The sequence below is a fragment of the Anopheles moucheti genome, chromosome 3 (genome assembly GCF_943734755.1).
Source record: "Anopheles moucheti chromosome 3, idAnoMoucSN_F20_07, whole genome shotgun sequence".
Classification (NCBI taxonomy): Eukaryota; Metazoa; Arthropoda; class Insecta; order Diptera; family Culicidae; genus Anopheles; species Anopheles moucheti.
Genome location: NC_069141.1, coordinates 32259129 through 32278802, shown reverse-complemented (window position 1 = coordinate 32278802; position 19674 = coordinate 32259129). Strand labels below are relative to the sequence as shown.

At 44.6% G+C, this 19674-nt stretch overlaps 1 protein-coding gene across 1 annotated transcript in view; it reads left to right on the top strand.

The window, feature by feature from the left end:
- The window catches only part of LOC128301371 (uncharacterized), a 28183-nt gene that overhangs the window by 1344 nt on the left and 7165 nt on the right, over positions 1-19674 (top strand). The window contains exons 2-10 of the mRNA XM_053037813.1: positions 5632-6203; positions 7392-7505; positions 7819-7983; positions 13426-13636; positions 13713-13949; positions 14029-14210; positions 15699-15900; positions 15978-16103; positions 16178-16320. Of these exons, the coding sequence (XP_052893773.1) occupies positions 5632-6203; positions 7392-7505; positions 7819-7983; positions 13426-13636; positions 13713-13949; positions 14029-14210; positions 15699-15900; positions 15978-16103; positions 16178-16320 (1952 nt within the window). The remainder of the gene's footprint in view (positions 1-5631; positions 6204-7391; positions 7506-7818; positions 7984-13425; positions 13637-13712; positions 13950-14028; positions 14211-15698; positions 15901-15977; positions 16104-16177; positions 16321-19674) is intronic.

The window sequence follows — 19674 nt, the reverse complement described above, 5'->3', positions numbered from 1 at the left end:
TGAATCATAATACTTTCCTGTGCATAACAATTACTAAAACTAGTTTGACATCACTGCATGAAATAGAATTCCGGCTTGGAAGATTACTCAGTACCAACAGAAGGACACATTTGAACACAAAACTCCTGGTTCTAATTCGCAAGTAGAAACACACAGAAACTTACAACCCCAAGGACACAAAGGCTTGCGTGCAAAAGGAATCATTAAACACGACGCATCTACGTCCTTCAATCCTTCCAGACCTTCTACACTGAATGCCAATGTTCACTTTTAATCCATCTCATTCGGTAATGAATCTGGTGTAGTCGGACGTGTCGATTATGTATTCCGACAAGCAAGTATATAGGCAGATCCTTCCGTACGTAGCCCTGGAGTGCCATCAGAGCGGAAGGTGTGTCTACAAGTGGAAAACAAGAAAAAACACAATGATTGATTATTTTGTAACCGATGGAAATTGATTTTAGATTATCTTGGCTTACAATATCACCAGCATGATGCTCCCTCCACTTCTGCCTATACTTACTAGTGTTGGGACTCTGTTTGATGCAAATAAACTATGCGAGATGGTCAACCGTATGGATCGGCACTTCCGTAACGGGTTGAAACAGAGCAAACCCTAACACTAGAACTTCCCGATCCGTTTGTATCATTTAGTGCAGTCGATTTGCCTGCTAGCTTGTGTAAATCCACCCTTGGGGCAGTTGGGTTTGTGTGTGTGTGTTTTTTTTTCTTTGCTCGGCTTTACTGCCTTTCCGCCAGTTGGGTTGGGTTTGTGCTGTCGGTAACGAGTTTTTAACGATGGCTTTACATTTGACCCTTTGGATTTGCCCGGTTTCGGAATGAAAGTTTTGCACTACACAATGAATAACCATGAAGGTTGAAAACGTGGCTGGAAAGTGGCAAAATAAACTAATTGATCGATCGCTTAATGCACTTTTCACCTTTTCTTTTCACCAAAAAAAAAAAAAAAAATGTTTGAAAGCTTCACCTCGGCCAGAAGCATCAATTGGAATCGTTTGGTTCCGGTTGAACATTGTTTGTCACACGGATTGCATACTTTCGGGGGACTTTTTCAAAACAATATTCAAGCTTCGCGGAAAGCGCATTGAAGTATGCAATTTGCGGCACTATTTTTCCCGTTTTATAGCGATTTCATCCATTTCAGTTTTTTTTCTTACCAAAGCGATCAAACATTCTTTTCGCATTAGAAATCAACCTAGTTTCGCAACTAAGAACTAGTATTCAAACGCACATCCTATCGCACCATGCAACCTTTCACCTTCTACCAATCGACATCTTACTTTGTACCAGCACGTACACAAAACTTCCCATCGCGACGCTGAACTTGTTGTTTGGCCTGAAATTTCCATTTCGAATGCCACCAATTTTCCTGCCATCGTTTCCGATCCACATATATCAACGGTTGGGCGCAATATCACACCATCAACCTGCCTGCATACACGAGTTGTGCAATGATTTATTATTCATGTGCACCACAGTTTCATTCACCGATTGTTTGCCATGGTGACAGTTTTCGGGGGGGCTCGAAAGCGTCTCTAAACCGCGAATGCGAATATACTGGCCAGTAGGGCTAACTTTCCATTCCAGTTACGAGTGGCGTAGCAGGAGTGGATCACCAGTAGTTCCTTCACTGCTCCTTCCAACCGCAGCGTTTAGGGTACGGCAGTGTATTTGTCCACCAAGGACTGCAAATCGAGCTGGGATTATGTCGGGTTTTCCCCCATAGGACTGCTTATCTTCATACATGGCTGAGTTCGGATGCACAGTTTGCAAAGTTTTAAGTGGCTTCTTGAAACGTACATTTCGCTCTGACCTCTGCAGTATCTGTGGCAAGGCGAGAGTGATCTATTTTCTTTTCTTTATGTTTTGGGTTTGTGTTTTCCATCCCAACCATCCCCTTTTTCCCACCCCATTACTCTCAACCTTTCTCCCGACAAACGGAACGGGCGCAATAGCTGACAGTTTCTAAAGATGAACCGTTCAACCTTTTCAGTACGCCCACCATCTTCTATATCTGTCCGCCGTTCAAAAAAGGTCAAAGGGTAAAGGAGAATTTCTCGATCATAATTTCTTGCTGCCATGGGCATTAAAAAGCAGCCCGCTGCCTCGGCTGGTCCGTTGTTAAGCACTGTTTACAGCGTTCATCTTGGCGTGTAAAGCCCGGCAGCGGGTTGGATGGAAAAATTATAATTCCTTTCTAGTCCACCCCCCAAAAAAACCCCAAAAACCCCTCCGTATCGCTCCTCCCCCAAACTTCCACCTACGCAATTCATTTGGATGATCACTTCATTCCGCAAGCTGCTTCGGTTGATTTTTTTTTTGTGGAGCCGTGCTATTGTTTTGAAATTTTAATTTTGACATTTCGCGTCCGCTTGCTGACAGCTCTTTTCTTGCAGTTTGGCAGCTGCTCTTCCTTCTTTGGAGTTCCACCAACCCGAAATCATTCGGGCCTCACTTGGGTGTGGTGTGGTTCATGTGGCCTGCTACATAACGCAATGTAACACTCGGGAGATGAGAGTGTTTGTGTGAGTAGATCTGTAAGGCCTAAAGGCTGACACTCTTGCAGCTCGTGCACTTGTTGATGAGTAGATAGAGATATGTACACGTGTGTTATTCAGCACACTCAACGCTAACGGAGCATTAAAACGGTTTACGGTTTCACTTTGGCGACACTTTTGTCCGACAAGCAGTGCCGGCAGTTGCTTGGTGGCTGGCGGGCGTAATGGTCCGTCTCGTTGCGCTAAATCTCGATGGGTGTTGGTGAAATGAAATTTTAAAAATTCATAACTCAAAACCATTCCAAACCCTTGTCGGGGCCTTGCATGCCCGAAGCGATTCGACGATGGAATGCCCAGTCCAGGGGACCGGACCTAGTGTTTCCATTAAAGTGTCATTTTCTGGACAGCTTGTAGGGTCTCTGTTTATATACGCAGACACGTTTGTCCACTGTTTATAGATGAGCTGCTTTTACGTCTCCGCAAACACACAGCTGGGAAGAAATGTCAACCAAGGCCCATTCCGGGCGGCTCCGAATAATGAGATCGACCACGTCGGTGACAACTTCCGAGCGCCCGAACGTCGTGCTGCGTTTGAGTCGCACCCTTCGACCGAAAACTGAGCAATTTTCTGCCTGGATTGGGGGCACTCCGGGTATGCTGGCATGGTTTTTTTTCTACCTGTAACTCGCCTGTAACTCGGCCGCGTCGGTTGGTTCCACTTCCTCGCCATGAAATGACGCAAACTTCAGGAAAAATGTATGGCTTCACTCTTTACTCTTTCAAACTGGAATAAGTAAAGGATGTTGTCCAATCTTTTCATTTCTCTAACAGCGCTCTAAAGCGTTTCCATCTTCGCCGAAAGGTAAGAGAAACCTTCAAACCGCCCACGCGGCGCAAGGTATATAACGCGTAGAAGGGGACAAAAAAAGTCAACTTAACTGCGCCAAATGTCAAAGGGCACAGAAGGTTTTTTAAAGCGAATTCAACATCTCCGAGCACAGCTGGAAGAAGCGAAGAGATGAATGCCACTTTCGTTTACTTCTAACTCTGTCATTAATTTCCAAAAACGGCCCTTTTCCAATTCAACTTTATTTATTTCCCACTGTTTGGACGTTACTGTACGGTTGTATTTCTCTCGGTATATTCTTGTCAGCAAATACATTATTAATTAATAGACCCAACGCCAGTGTGTGATGTTGAAGCCTGCCAAAACGGTACAACCGTGCTACAACCGATTCCGATGACCGAAAAACACGGCCTCAACGCTCCGCCACCAGCACACGTTCGCAGGGAGATATCTAAAGAACACCGAGCAAAATGGCAAAGGCAACACCAAACCACCCTGAAGCGAAACAACCAGTTCCCATTTTCCACCAACGCAACGAAACAAGAACCATCATTACACACGCGGGTTGGGCCCGGACCGGTCGGTTGGTCGGTCGGTCGGTTTTCCACCAACACGCACACGTACGCTTCATTCGCCAACGCACCCACACAACCTGCTGTTGCTGTTCATACGCCCGCGACAACGGCCGCAGCTAGGTGGCTTCACCGGCCTCTGTTCCCAAGGATTCATATCCGTTCCGTCCGTCGACACTGACAGGTTGTTCATCGTCGCGTGCTGAGTGTGCCACAGCAATTGCGGAAAATCACGGAAAAATCAGGGCGGGATCAGGATCCCAAAATGTGCGTACAGTGGGCTCTACTGGCAAAGCGGCAAAACCGGATGTAAACGTTCTTCCGCTAAAATGGTGCTGATGGTGACGTGCAGTTGAGTTGTTTGCGTAAAAATGTCGATGAACGGTTGTGCAGATCCGGCGCAGATGCAGTCCCAGTAGTTGGTGCAAGTGTTGATCCGTTGCGTTGGCGTTTGTTCGTTTGGAAAACATTTCAAACGCGCGTCGAACTTTCATCCGAAATACGGGCTTCCGGCGCTTGGATGGTAGTGGTGCATGGTAAAGTTATGCTTTTATGGATTCAAATTTCTTCTTTTCCCTTCGCGCGATCGAACACGCAGTTACTACGCGATTTGTGCGATTATGCTGACATTGTGGCAATAAGAAGTGAAAAAGCGTTCAGGCAAAGCGAAATAATGGATGACTTTCAACGCTAACCGAAAATGCTAAGTGGCAGTGTGTCATGAGTTTTCGCATTTTGTAAATGGCAGGGAATGAGTGACGTTTTTCGTAATCTGGACTAGTAACATTTCCAAAACATTGCAGTAAAGCCTTTTGGCAAAAAGCGAAGCTCATATTCATGGCTTCTCTCTTTTATTGCCAAGATAGAGGTGAATTTGTTAAGTGGTATTGTAGTAATAAATTATTTATTTCACTATATTCCTACATTATTAAAATTAACTAACAAAAAGCTTCCAGTATATTGCAAACTCACAATAAATTCAAATCATTCTGGTGACCTTAATTGTTGCCTTCGCAAACGTTTACACACGTGACCGGCGATAAATGACGGCCGGCAACTGGCTGCAACCAGGTGACTTAATGCGCTTACTTGCATTGCCTTTGTTTCCTCCCACTTTGCCAATTTCTCCCATCCTGCTTTTCCTTTTTCCCATTCACTAGGTGTGGGAATCCAAATGGAGACGCCCGAACACCCAGCCGCGCTACACTTTAATGCCATGGGCTTCTTTTCCTTCGTGGCTCATTCACGGCACAGATACACGTGTATCGAACAGGTGATGGTAAAACTTCATGAAGAATGGCCATCTTTTTTATGCGCTATTTGCATGCTTGCTTAGCTTGCCTGTTTGATTTGAGCCCACAATCCGAACCATAAACCTGCCAAATGACCGTACGGCTAAGATGGAACCACGATGCACGTTCCGCAAGGTGCAATGAACACGTGCGTGAGGTTTGCTGCTTTGCCGCGCTACAGCCCAAAAAAATAATAATAACGTTCAGCAAATCCCAACAGGGTCGCTGCTGACCGTCGCTAAGTCGCAATCATATTTTATAAGTAATCGCTCTGTTTCTCGCTGTCTGTCGGGCCGTACGATGCGTGTTCGCGTGTGTTTTTATACTGGCAAACGCTTTTAAACGCTTTTCCTATTTGTGCACTTCGTTCACTTTGTTGCGTGCCACCGACAACGATACAGGATACAACGAACAAGCAGCCACCAGCAGCAGCGGCTAGACCACAGCATCAGAAACCTCATCCCGAGCAGCCGAAACGACTGCGAACGTCGGACACTACATCATCACCTTCATCGCAGCAACCGAACAGCACGGTGCAAAGGGAACAACTACTGCCGGTATCGGTACCGTTGCCACAGCAACACCCATCGAAACAGCTCCAGCTGCACCTACAGCAAGAGCAGGAACTTTCGGCTATACAGGAAAAACCATCAGAACACGTCCAAATTCATTGCCAACCGGTCGGTACGACCGGAACGACGGTACCGCGGCTCGAAACGCCGGTCAAACCACCCAAAGACGGCACGGGAACCGGTGCGCCAGTGTCCTTTTCCTTCTACAAGACAATCAATACGGTGATCAAGAGCAGCCGCAAAATTATAGTGCGCGTTTGCGAGGTAACCAATGTAAAGACCAAGCTCAAGATGTTCAATCTCTACTCGACGATGAACAAGCGCAATGGCGCGGACGATAAGGAGGCGAAGGAGGTCGAAACGACCGGCCACGATCGGTTCTGTCAGGAACGACCATCAAGGTAAGTGCGGTGTGGTATATCCCGGGTGTGGTACCGGTTCCGTTACCGGTCACTGGTAAAAGTTCCTCCCGAGTGTGAAGCCAAGATGCATCAAAGCAAAGAAGGCGTAAGAGAAGAAGTAAGTGCTGTGACATGTGAGAGTAAGGCAAGGGGAATAATTTACTGTTTGAAGAAGCGAACAGTTTGACAGTTTTAACCACAGTTGAAGTGTTCGCGGTATATATAGAACAGAAAAGACTAGATCGTGTAATGTGCATAATATATTATACCCTGTCCTACTATGGATCAACACCTTCGGAATAATCCAATTTTCATGGTATCATTGAGGAATAGTTTAAAAAACAGTCATCGTAATACAATATGAGCACACGTATTGCATAGCTTTAGGCGTTTTCGAAACAAATGCTGAGAAGTACAATTGGCATGCCAATTGCATATCTTTAGGCGTTTTATATTATAGATTGCATCACAATTGTACATCAGGAGCAAAAACACGCGTACATTCAAATTACTTGACAAAACACATGTTTCAAAGCATTATTAACCTATTTTCATTAGGCTTATCAACACTTTCTTCAGTGTATGCGCTAACTAACCTCTAACAAAACAAGTTTGATTTCTTTAAAAAAAACATAAATTACTGCAGCTTTTTGAACTGCACTACTTTTTCCAGCTAACAATGCATCTTTTTGCATCTGCTGCACACCGGGAGAAGCTTACACCTTTCACCCTCTTACCACCACCGACCACTTCCCCCACTCCCTCCGCAACCCCACAGCACAGCGTTCGCACGACAGCTTATTAAAACTAAAATTGTGTTTTGCTTTATTCTCTCTCTCTATTCTCTTTCTCCCCTTCTCGCTCTCTTTCCCTGCTCTCGACATTTCCATTCCCTCCATTACCAATTCCTGGTTGCCTCGTTTTTGTTCCCATTGTTTCTCTATGTCTTTGCCTGTGCGCGTTTTGCATTCCTTCCGCTTTCTTTCTTCTCTCGACGAAATCCTCCACTTTACCACACGATTGCATCCGATTGCATCCGCATCCTGTTTAATTTCCTAACATTCCCGCGTTGGCCAACTGTAACTCACCTCCGCTACCGTTTCTGCCTATTGCATGGTGTGGCCTGGCGAAACTACCACCACGATAAACAAACACGCGCGCACACGAACGCGTGGTAACCATCCCTAGGTCGAGCTACCGGCGGAAAAAGAGAAAAATGAGACGTGCCCAGTCGGCGGCAGAATTCCAGGAACCGCGCACCGAACCACCCCTTACGGCGGCCAGCAAACGCATGTTGTTCAGGTAATTGAATGCTTTTCACCTTACCCGATGCCCGATCGCCCTATTCCATCCCTTTGCCGATGTTCCTCCATTTCGAGCCAGCCTCATCTCATTTACCGCGGGCTCAAAAGAAAGACCGAGTGGCTTTCAAATCCCAGAGGTTTTGTTCCATTTTTGCCTTTGGCTTGTGCTTAATTGTTTCCCTCCTGTATTGTTCAGCATCATAAGTTCTGTTCCTGGATTTTGCTTTTCCTTTTATGTTTCGTTTGTTTCTCACTCCTCGCGCCAACCATTTACGCTTACCGCACGCGCCATTCTTCTCTTCGTCTTTCAGAGGTCGGTCCATCAGCTCCGAGCACGACAACAACTCGGAGACCGAACATTCCGAACGGTCGCCACTGGTCAGCGCCAAGCTCGACTCGCTGGCCAAATTCCTCTTCAGCCGGAGCCTGCTGCAGGATAGTACGAGCGCGGCCAAAGAGAACGATTCGCCGACAAGGTTTCTATGCCCTTCATACTACTCCATACCTACTACTTCTTCATACTACCTACCTTCTACTACTACTACTACTACTACTGTTACTACTACCTCTTCTACTACTACCGCTACAACAATGTTCTACTGTGCCCTCTACCATACCGTAGCCACTTTATCAATTTACTTTATTGTTGGTTAATGTTCTGTATCTGCATTTGAATGTATACATGCACAGTCTACTCACACACGTCATACCATTTACCCTTACTCTTCCCATTCCCCAGAATGTCCCGCAGTAAAGAGATTTTATTTATATTCATCGTTGACAGTACACGCCATTTAACCGTATCTTGGCTACGAGAGAATTGCATACATCTTCCTACCCTTGCGGCTAATCAGCCTAGAAGTATGCAATCCACATCCCACTTGTGGCTTATCGGTCTGACAGCACGCACCTTGTTTGTTTTCTTTTAGGAAGCTTTTGTCTAAGTTTTGGTTTCATATACTAATTATGTTTTAGTGAAATTTAAGCTTAGATAAATGATGTTTTTTCATAAATAATCATCCTTATCTTATCATATCTTATCCCAAATTCCCCATTTTTTGTTGGTTCCACCCATAACTTCCACCCGTCCTTTATATTCTCTCATGACAGTACCTCACACACACACACACACAACCCTAAACCAACACACATACATCACGTCACACATACCGCTAGCGTTCTGTTGCCTTGCAGGGCTAGATAAATAGATAATTCATTCGATCAAGTTTTCAATGCCCATAAAACAATGAAAACCGGCACGATGCCGGAACGATCTAGGGGTTAAGAGTCTTTGTATAATTACTCTTCACTCATTGTGCGCTCATGTATTTTATTCTTCATTAGTTACTTTCACACTGAATTTAGTTTTAACTTTAGTATTATTATGAGTTTCTTAAACTTCTCCAATATAACTCTTAGAGTAGCTGTCATGTTGTTTTCTTTAAAGTATTTTCTTTCATAGAAATGCTGAAACAACTTGTAGATTATAACAATTAATTATTAGAATCAAAGCTAATGGTACAAGAACTCCTTCTTATAAGGTGAAGCTAAACGCTGCTTAGCAGCTCTCAAGAGTGTAGATAGATGGTGAAAATGTTTGCATCTTTTCTTATAAAGTTTAACCTAGCTACCGGTTCATCATTTCCGGTTAAAGTGAACCTTTTCACAAAATAAAGTCTAACAATGTTCTCTACTTTGTACCATTTCGCCTGGCATAAAGAAAGCAAACTTGTTGCCATAAATAGTGCCCCAGAGCTGAAAAGTTACCCAATGTTTTCCACGATCGGGGAAATCCTTATCTCCAGTCACTTTTCTCCTTTGCCGGGCACTCGGGCCAAAGAACAACAGGCAACTTTTATTTACCTTTCAGTAAATAATAAATAGAGGCAAAGCGAGAAAGGTTCACATTATTCCAATACCTGGCCGCAAGCAGACCGTTTGCAATTTTCTCGCTTAAGTAGAAATACGTTTTCATTTTCCACCACTTTCGTTGGCCTGGTCTTCTCATATCAAATGGACGGCTAGTTAGAAAAAAAAACAGGTCAACAACTAGGGGTACTTCATACTAATTGGAACTCGCAATGTATTTGCTACCAATTCCACCACCTCCACATATAGGACCATCCTTTTTTGCGCATAGATCTTGAAAATTATCACCAGGGAAAGAAGAAAAGCTCCCAGTGGAGTGCAGACAGCAAGCACAAATCGTGGCGAAAAGATACGCTAGTGTAGACTGGCGACACACAACGGATCCGATTCCGTGTACAAGGTGGCACAGTTAATGAGTCTGCCACCACTCAGACATTGCAGTTGGCTTCAGCTGACATTTGGAAGGAATTCTTGTACCCTACGTGCTCGGATGCTAGGGTTTTTTCGACGGAAAAAGTTCTCATCCGTGCGTTAGCAATTCCAATGCTCCATTCCATTAGAGAACGTTTCGTGTTACATTACTGTTACCATCAGTTTGCCATGTTTGTTTCCCGTTCATCTGTTCCGAACAATTATCTTTATCGCACTTTCTTTGTCCCATGTTGCGGGTTTCGTTCATTTGTTCCACGGTTTTCTCGGATTTTGTTACACTTCTTATTTAAAGAAACTTTCTTTTGCGATTTTGTTTTTTTTTTTTATATGTAACATGTACGAGAAGATTCCACTCCATAATTGAAAGAGTAAATGTATGATTGTGATGAACTAAATACAAAAGCAAGCAATTCGAACACAAAAATCACAAAATACACAAAAATAACACTTACCCGCCAAAACGACGCCAACTCTTTCCTTCTAAAACCGAAGGGACCATTAAGTACAATTAATCAACAATAAGTAATTTAGTAATATGCTAAGCACTAGATAACCCACCACCCCAGATTTTTGTAATGTAAACAAACCAATTAAGAGACAATAAAGTAGCCCACCAGCGTGTGGATCCCAAAAATTGATCGATTCCAAATTTACCTGGTACACCGGATTGCCGGTAGATGTCGCCCCAGCATTCGACAGCTACTAATCCGTCCGATGTCAGTTGTCAATTGAACTGTCAAAAAAAAGGAAAAAATGTATACTACACCCAAACACAGCCCTGCCAAATACACACAGACACCACGGTCAGTGTTGGAAAAGTGTAACTGTTAATCTTTAAAAACATTCCAAACACACGCACACTCTCACGCAATTGAAGTGGAAAATCTAACTTGAAGCGCACGCTAAGAAAAGAGCGAAAACAAAAACAAAGCGACGCAGTTCGATAATGGAGTGCCATTTGTTGTTTTGTGTTTATATTGCTCGAATGAAACGTTTCTTACTGGATGTGTCTTTGTTTCGTTTTATTCTCATTTTACCTTTTCGTATATCTCATGATCATATCTATAATTGTACGGTTCATAGCTACTTTCTTCTGTCACTCTGTCACTTCTTCTATGTTTGTTCTATCTTCTATCACTCTTTCTCTCTTTTTTGTTTCATTTATATCATCAAAGTTCTGTTTCAAGATAGCGTTTTTAGGCTTCCTAGAGTTCATTCCATTTTTTAACTCTATAGCTCTATCAGTTTTGCTTTTTCGCTTGTTTCCATCGTTAGCGAATAGTGTTTAGTGCTGTTTACTGCACACTACTGTACAGTAGCTACGGTTCAACTGTGCCGCGGATGGAAACAGCCACAAAGCCGGTTTTTGATCCAAGGCTAAGCTTTCGCCTTGCCGTGCAGCCTGTCATTCACGTCGCTTTCCATTCGCAACCCAATCCTGTCCCTCGAGTCCTTCGGGAATGGATAATTTAATGGTTCTTTCTGCCTTTCCCCCGCGTGCCTTCTTATCGCGAACCATCAAACCATCACACCATTGCATTGTTTCTCAATGTTCGCTCCGCTGGTCTCCCCATCGTGCATCCTGCAAGTGCTCATGCTGCTTCTTATTCGCTTCATTTTTGGCAGTTAACTGCTCCACCTGGAAACGGAGCCAGTAGCGGAGTGTTGTGAATATTGCATTACCCGCTCGGAGTAACTTTCAAGCTAATCTGTTCGCTTGAGCTATTTTTATACCGCTGCTACCGGTTGTGCGTTCGTACAGGCTGACAGGCTTACTACACGCCATTTCGTTTCCTGCTGCACGGAGAAGGTTGTCCGTTATCAATTTAGTGTGAAACTTTTGCTCTATCTGTCAGTTACACCATGCCACGATCGCGTTGTCCTTGTGAGACATCAAGTGCATATTCACTTTACACCGTACCGTACGAACGTTCGGGAATGGGGTAAGGGATTTTTTTGGTACGATGTCATTCGTTGCTACACCTTCTACCTGCTTATATCCCTTTTTTTCTGCGTTCATTGTTTTCAATGCTCATTTTTTATTCAATTCAGTGTTTATGACTTTCTACAAAAATCATGATTCTTATATGTATGGATGTGTGTATGTAACTCACCTTACCTCAAATGTGTTGTGCTGTAATTGTGCTCTCCTTTTCGATGTTTCCCTACTGTTAGTCTGTTGTACTACGAAGCTGCAAACAATTTGAAACATTCATCGACGATCATGTTCTATACAATAATCGACACGATAACCATTTCCTTAACGTGTTGCGAAAAGCACTCCTGCATGGCCTGAATCCGATTCATTAGTCCACGTACTAAAATAATAGTCGAGACTCACCGACGCGCTTATCGCGCTCCCTTAGCTTATTCCACACACAAAAAAGGAAAAACAAACACATACAAATGATTTCTTTTCTACCCTAACCACACAAAAGAAACCATCATGCCATCGGCAGACAAACGAACACCCATCAATAATGAGTTACCACCGGGGAAAAAAAAATAAGCCACCCAAACCGGATGGAGGCGCCTGGTCATTGTCACCGTAAGACGTCGACCGTCGGCTGTGTCTGCGACCGTTCGTCGACAGTAATGCGATTAGTCGAAACGCTTTGTACCGTGGCCAGCTGGGAGATGGGAGTGTGCACGTGGACTCCGGTACCGGTACCACCACACACTCCAAATCCCCATCGATTACCGACAGCAACCGTGCCACATGCAATTACTGGGCCAAACCAAAACGCACGTGGCCCCACTAATGCCAACACAAAGCAAAACTCATGCTGTGGGACACCTTAATAAGTGTGTGTGGAGAGGGAGGATGGTGGAGGAAAAGGAGGGAGAGAAGGGGGGTATGGGGTTTGGGAGAGGTGAACAGCCACAAAAGCTCATTGTTTTACGCTGTGGGTCATAAAGAATTTTTACGTAAAATACAAAAATTCCCGATCATATCGCCTTCGATTGTCGTGTGCGTGTGTGTGTGTGCGTGTGTGTGTATGTGTGGAATGCTGAATGTTTTGTACCGTGTTCCGATCCCAACTTTTCCGTTCCATCGTCACCCCGGGTGCCGCGGCCCGGGTTTGTCGAATCTGTCGCTGTTTGCTCTATCCATCTCTTGAATTTCGTCTAGTGCTCTCATCATTTTCTGTACATAGTCCAGTGCTCGCTAGGCGTCCAATTAGCTCGCACGTATTAGTATGCACTGACGGGCTAGGCGTCAGCGGCAGTTTAATTCCGTTTGCCAAGAGTTCAACTACCGTTGTGCATATGTGTTGCATAGCCCCCCCCTGCAGGTTTGTATAGTCGTGTTCCAGTGTTGTTGCATTCGATATTTCAATATGTTCGTTCTTTTCTATATAGCGTTTTCCATTTAGTTTTTCTTTCTCTGCTCCATCCAACATATCAACTAGTGATTTTTCTTAGTGCTGTGGGCAAACATTTTGGGGTGAGAGGGAGGGAGCAAGAGGAGGAAGCGTGGAAGGAAGGGAAGAGAGTAAAGGGAAGGGATGAAAATGCTACCTGGGTAATGTCCATTATATTCGGTGTTCCATTGTTTCTACTAACCTTTATTTTTGGGGCCCATTTTGTTTCTTTGTCTCTTCTTCAACGTGCAGACACAGCGTGCGCTACCAGCAGTATACGGCTCTGGACAGTGGTATCGGGGCGCCAGATCGCAGCCCGCGGGAACGAGCGGCACGGGAACGGGCGTATGCCGCATGCCAGGAATGGCTACAGAACACGGGCGGCCGGTACGAGTCCATCGCACACCTAGATGATATCGGATCGCGCTCCAATAAGCACTGGTTCCTGCTGAACGATTGCACGGTACGCAACCGTCATCGACCGCAAGTCACAAACTATTGCCCTTTTCGCTCATGTTATGATCTCCCTTCGCCTGCAGATACGTACCGATCGGCTTATGACGCTGCTACCATTACCTCCCGATTGTATTGCCTTAGAAGAGTTGCCGCCCTCCGAATGTCCCCAGGGAGTGCTGATGGAGCTGCTCGGCTCGCTGCAGCATCCGTACATTTATCCGGTGCTAGATCTAGGTTTTTTCCCCTCCGATTCCCACCAGTACACCAGTCTCGTGATGCCATTCAATCCCCGCGGTAGCCTGAAGGATCTTATCTACAAGGTAACACCGACCGCGTACAATGGGAAGCGCTCAGTGAGTAAAATTCGCTCCGTTCTTGTATCCGTTCTCATCCGTTTAGTCACAATGGAATGAACCGTGGAGTCGCAAGTACACGCGAAAGTCTACCTGTTTGCCCTTGTCCCAGGTACAGCGGCTGGGGCGACAGATTCTGGAGGCACTGCTGTTCCTACGCGAGCGCGGCATTCCTTCGCACGGTCATCTGCATAGCGGCAATGTCATCCTGCAGAATGGAGTTGCTCGGTAAGTTGTTACATATTTCCTGCTTCCTGTGTTCGCATTTTTATTCTCCTAGCTGTGAATCTGAGTCTTCCATTATTTAGTCGTTTAGTCGTTATTTGAAAATAGCGCCTAAATTTATGCAATCCGCATGACAAAATGGCGAACACTTATTTAAACAAGCATCAAATGGAACATACGTAATGTGAAAACAACTTAAAACATATTTCTTCTACAAAGATCCCCATTTAATGGGATAAATCTCGTCGGGAAATGTATTGTAAATAATTTTTCCAATTCCCCACCCCAAGGCGTTACCAAAATCCCCTTTTGGGGATGTATTTTTCAATAACAAAAACGGTTTAGACGTAACATGAGCCATTCAATTTGGATCTACCTACAATTGAAAAACTTTTCAAATCAACCAAAGTTCAATGTACCGGTGACGAAACCGACAAGCGCACCCAACCCGTTCTGGGTACATTGTTCGAAGTCGACATGCGACATGCTGCTGCTGCCCGATGGTCTTCCGGTGTCCATCCATTCTTCGTATGACCCGTGGCACGTACGCTGCTGCCATGTTCGTACGTTCATTTCGCCGGTTGGACCGTCCGTGTGCTACCAGGAAGTGATCTGTTTAAGTGTCGCCATGCCCACACACACACACACACACACACATGGAGAGGGGTTAGTAGGATCGGATTTCCAGCAGGGGAAATGGGAAACTTCCGAACACCGGACCATTTCCTATCCACCATCAAACTCAAACAGCATGAGTGTATCCATGCGTCAGAGCAACTTCCATCACGCGTATGGCGACATCGCGTTGGGCGACACACATTATTGCTGACGTTAATGTGACTTTCAATGCATCGGACGTCAACGTCCTACCACTTTCACGCGCAAGGGTGGGTGTGTCAAACTCCACGGAAAGACTTTGACAAATGAAGCTTTTGGTGTGTAAAAGGAAGGGAGGAAAAAAAACGTGAGCAACCCGTTGCCATTTAAAGGCGCCTGTATGGGTAACGAAAACTGTACTGAAAAGCAAACGAATGGACAAAGCTCGAACAGGTTGCTCCTTGGCGGCGACGTTCTGTGAGGGGTTTCTTTGTAGTGTGTAGACAAAAAAGGGATTGCAAAACTTCACCCACGGGTAAGCGTGACAATCGGAACGAAAATTACCGAGAGGAATGTTTATTGTTGTGGGCACAGCACAGCAACCGAAGTCCCAGCCGTCAGTGATGCATGAAACGTACATTCACAGACGACACCTAACCTCAAGAATCAAGAATCCGGGTTGGTAATGGACGCGCTCGGGTAGAAAATTAGGGTTTCTTCGCCCCTTTGCGTCGAGATGTAGACCCAATTTTACGGTACCGAATTGGTGAATTCTCACTATTCTGGGAAGATTTTTTCATTGCAAAGTTATCAAATCGCCCAAAACTATTATCTACCCATTAGGACTTCCGAAAGGCACTAAACCACAAGCTTCTTCTACCGCTATTTCAATAGATTATCCGGCTTAGAGAATGGACTGCTTGGACTGAACTCGCGCGTAAACGCCGTCATCTGGGCACGATCCGCACCGGACATCGATAACATCGACGTCATCTGCTTCGGTCACCTGCTGTTCGAGATGTGTGCCGGATATGAGCTGACATCACCACAGCCAACACCCGGCCACTACCAGCTCGATCTCGAGCGATATCCACAGGTACCGTTGATGGTAACTTAGTGCCCCCGTTTTGGTTGTTCTAATATAGCCGTTCTTCAAATCCAATACCCCTATAGGTGGTCGATGTACTACAGATGATCTTCGAGTCACCGGATGGCCGCTACCCGACGGTGGAGGAGCTCGTGCTTTGTGATATTTTCCGCAATATCGATTTACGAGAAATGCGAGGAACATGTGTGCCTGTACGTATAGTGCGCGGCGATCCACAGTTCAACCTATCGTTACGTTCACTTCACTTCTCTTCTCTTTGACGCAGTCCTTCAAACACGGTTTGAGCAGCTCCACCCTGAGCTTACTGAATGCGGTACGGCGTCGCCAGGGAGCCATCCTGAGCGGTTCGTATAGCGAGGGAAGCTCGCCCTGTACACCACCATCGACGCCACGTGATCGAAAAACCGGGTGTGTACTCTATGTCTAATCTACTGCCACCTTCTGGCCATCGCTCCATCACCACCTTTCATCGCCATCTTCAAACCCATATTACTACCGCTTCTACTACTTTTTATCACCGTTCGCGCACACACTTCACCTCATTATCACATCATGTTCTTTCTCTCTTTCTCTCTCTCTTTCTCTCTTTCTTCTTCATCTATCTTTCTGTCTCATATATACAAGCAAGCGACCAAGACGTCGACGATAACTGCCATGACCGGCAAACATGCATTCTTTCACACATTCGCATTCATCCAAGACACTGCTCATTGAAATCGTAGCCATCATTTATTCATTCCCCAACGACATGTTACGACAGATTTCGCAGGATAGGGTGTGCAGTTGTTTTACGTTCCATTTTGTTTTTTTTTTTATTTAGCAATGGTTCTTTAATTTTCATAATTTGAGCGTTTGTGATGCTTGTTATTTGTTTTCTTTGTGTGGTCGATTACAAAAAACAAAGCGCAATTCTCTGCTCAGCGGACCACCGCTTAATAGGCCTGTGCCTTGATTAGCCTAAAGGTATGCAATATGGAGCAAAAGTCATTCAAGCTCAAAACACCCATATTGCATACCTTTTGGGGGCTTGTAATGTAAGCAACAGCTCATCGGGTACATCGCCACGATTCATGGGTTTCATTTGTGGTGGATTTTTTCTTTGTTACCTTTTTTTCTCGTTCTCAACCATTTTATCACGCTCTCTGATGCTAAATCTAATATTTAACCGTTGTATGTCTTTGTCATCCGATGTTATGCCAACAAAACACAACTGCTACCACTACCACCACCAACTACAACAACAACTACTACTACTACCACAATTTTTCTACCAACAAAACTAAACATTTGTCAACACGAAAAATAATCCCCGTACTCTGATAAATCCTTTGACTTTGAAGCAAGCAGAAAACGATGTGAATCTTACCCACTTACGTCATGTACCAGAGCAATAGACACGTTGCAGACACGACCGTGTGGTCTGTGGCAATAGCGAGCAGCAGTTAACACACTGCTCCAAATCCACATTGTTATGCGCAACTATAAAGCAATCTGTTAGGATAAGATACACTCCTTATTAGAAACTATAGACGAGCGAAAACCGCTTCTATTATTGTACACTTCGTTCATCGTTATATCGTCTATTGATTTGCAAAAAAATCTTTTTGAATCCAATGAAATGATAAGAATCGTATAAACATCTTTTTCTAAACTATATCAAGCTCGTGAGGGGATAGTTGACTCCACATGAGATGTTGTGTGGCACATAAAAATGTGAGATCTTCCATCAACAAGGCCATTCACGCTACGAAGCAATATTCAAACAACATTCTTAACTGGTTCTATGGTAGCCAAAAAAGGAAAACAAAAACACAACATTGTCCTCCTGCAAAAAAAAAAATCCTTTCCGCCCATTCCCCACACTTCACAACCACTTTTGCGCCAGCCTGGGACACTCCGCCGAAGTACTCCGTTCTCAATCCCCGATGATGTGATCGACAGTAAGTAAAACAGAATTAAGAAAGCTAAAACGTTAAGCAACAACTTACACAAAACCACACACAGCGCCAACATCGTACGCCATAAATGGGGGAGAGGGCAACATTGGGCAACCTGCCACGTCACAAAACACTGGACCGACTTGCATTATTCCCGTTCGGTTGCGTGCTTTTTGCTTTAGAATTTGAGGTCATTTTTTTTAAACAATCTTATCGTTTCTTTTCTTCTGCGATTCTGTTGAATATGCTCCTCGTTGATAGCATTGTCGGGAGAAAACGAATGCTAAACCGTTACAAAAGCAACTTTGTCATGGTGTATTGTCGTGCTGATAGTATACTTTTAGGCGCAATCGTTTGCAACGTTATGCGCCTCAATTTATGCAATCTACGTGACAAAACTTCGCTTTTATTACACGAACCTACTGATAATGCTATCAAAAAGGAGGAGTTTGCTTGGCCTTCCTTTCATAAGCCTGCCAGTTTATGGTGGTTATGAGAAAGCAGATCAAGAGATCAAGACTGCATCAGTAGTATTTGCGGAATGCTACAGTAGTACAGTTATATTTTTTTTATCGCATTAAAGATACATTCTCTACTCTCATCACAAACCTACACACAGCTACAAACTGCCTTCCTGTACACGCCTTCATACACAATCGTAGTGTTTAGAAGTTTTTTTTGGCGCGCTAAAAGGTAATTAGCACACGTTTCGTCACGTCAAATGGAAACTTTTCACCACACGCCGTACGCTTTCTTCCAATTTTCTCGTTCAAATCTTCGTTCTTTCGGTCACTTTTCACCTTTCCCCTCCCTCCTTCCTGGCGTTCCTTTTTCTTTTCGGCGGCAGCCTTGATACACTCACGCGGCAGTACACATAAACACACGCAATCTTCCACAGACCACGGCATAACATCGGCATGAAATCGACAGGAGGGGATGCGTGCATCTGTTTCACCTTTCTTTTCGTTTGTGTCTTTTGCTTACGTTTGCAACTCTTGTTTGCTGTGTTACTTGTTCATTTCAATAGACTGTTTCATGTACTTACTAGCAAGATGAGGTTTTTTTGCTTTTAAATTTTTGTAGTACATGTTGCTTACCATTGCATACCAGCGTTCTCTAGACTCGTTGCATAGTCGTCCGTTAAAAAAAACTTGTTTCTACCATTATCAAACACATTGAAAGAAGAGATACAAATAAAATCCAACCGTCAGTCAATTGACAACCGCGTGTGTGTTGCAAAACATTGCCGGAAAATCTGCGTTTTTCATGACTCATGACTTTCATCATCCTTACCCAATCATATCACGCCCTTCATCTATCGAGACGTCCTGCTGCAGCAGGACATTATGTAAACATGCGTGTGTTGTTTGTGTACTACGGTTCGGTATGTTATGTTATGTTGTTTCTATATTATTATTTTCCACACGTCCCATTCGTCATTGCATCTCTCGCCACGGTGGTTTCTTTACGGGGCAAACATCAACACCCACAACAACAACGAACAACAAACGACAACAAACCGTTGGCTCTCCATCCGGGGGCATTTCGGCATACCGGGTCCATCGATTCAATCGTCCACGCTTGGCATCTTCGGTGATCGATCCGCACGTCCAAATACGCACACCAGCTATTACCATCAAGTTCATTACGATGAGTTCGAGTTTCGTTTGGCCTAACGAACCCAAACCACTCGCGCTCCCGGTCCGATCGGTGGTCGTTCCTTCTTATACTTTATGATTATTTTCTTCTCCAAAACGCTTCATCACGCTCATCCCCCCCAGCACGATGAGTTTGGGGAGCAACGGGATTGGGGGGCGTGTAATTT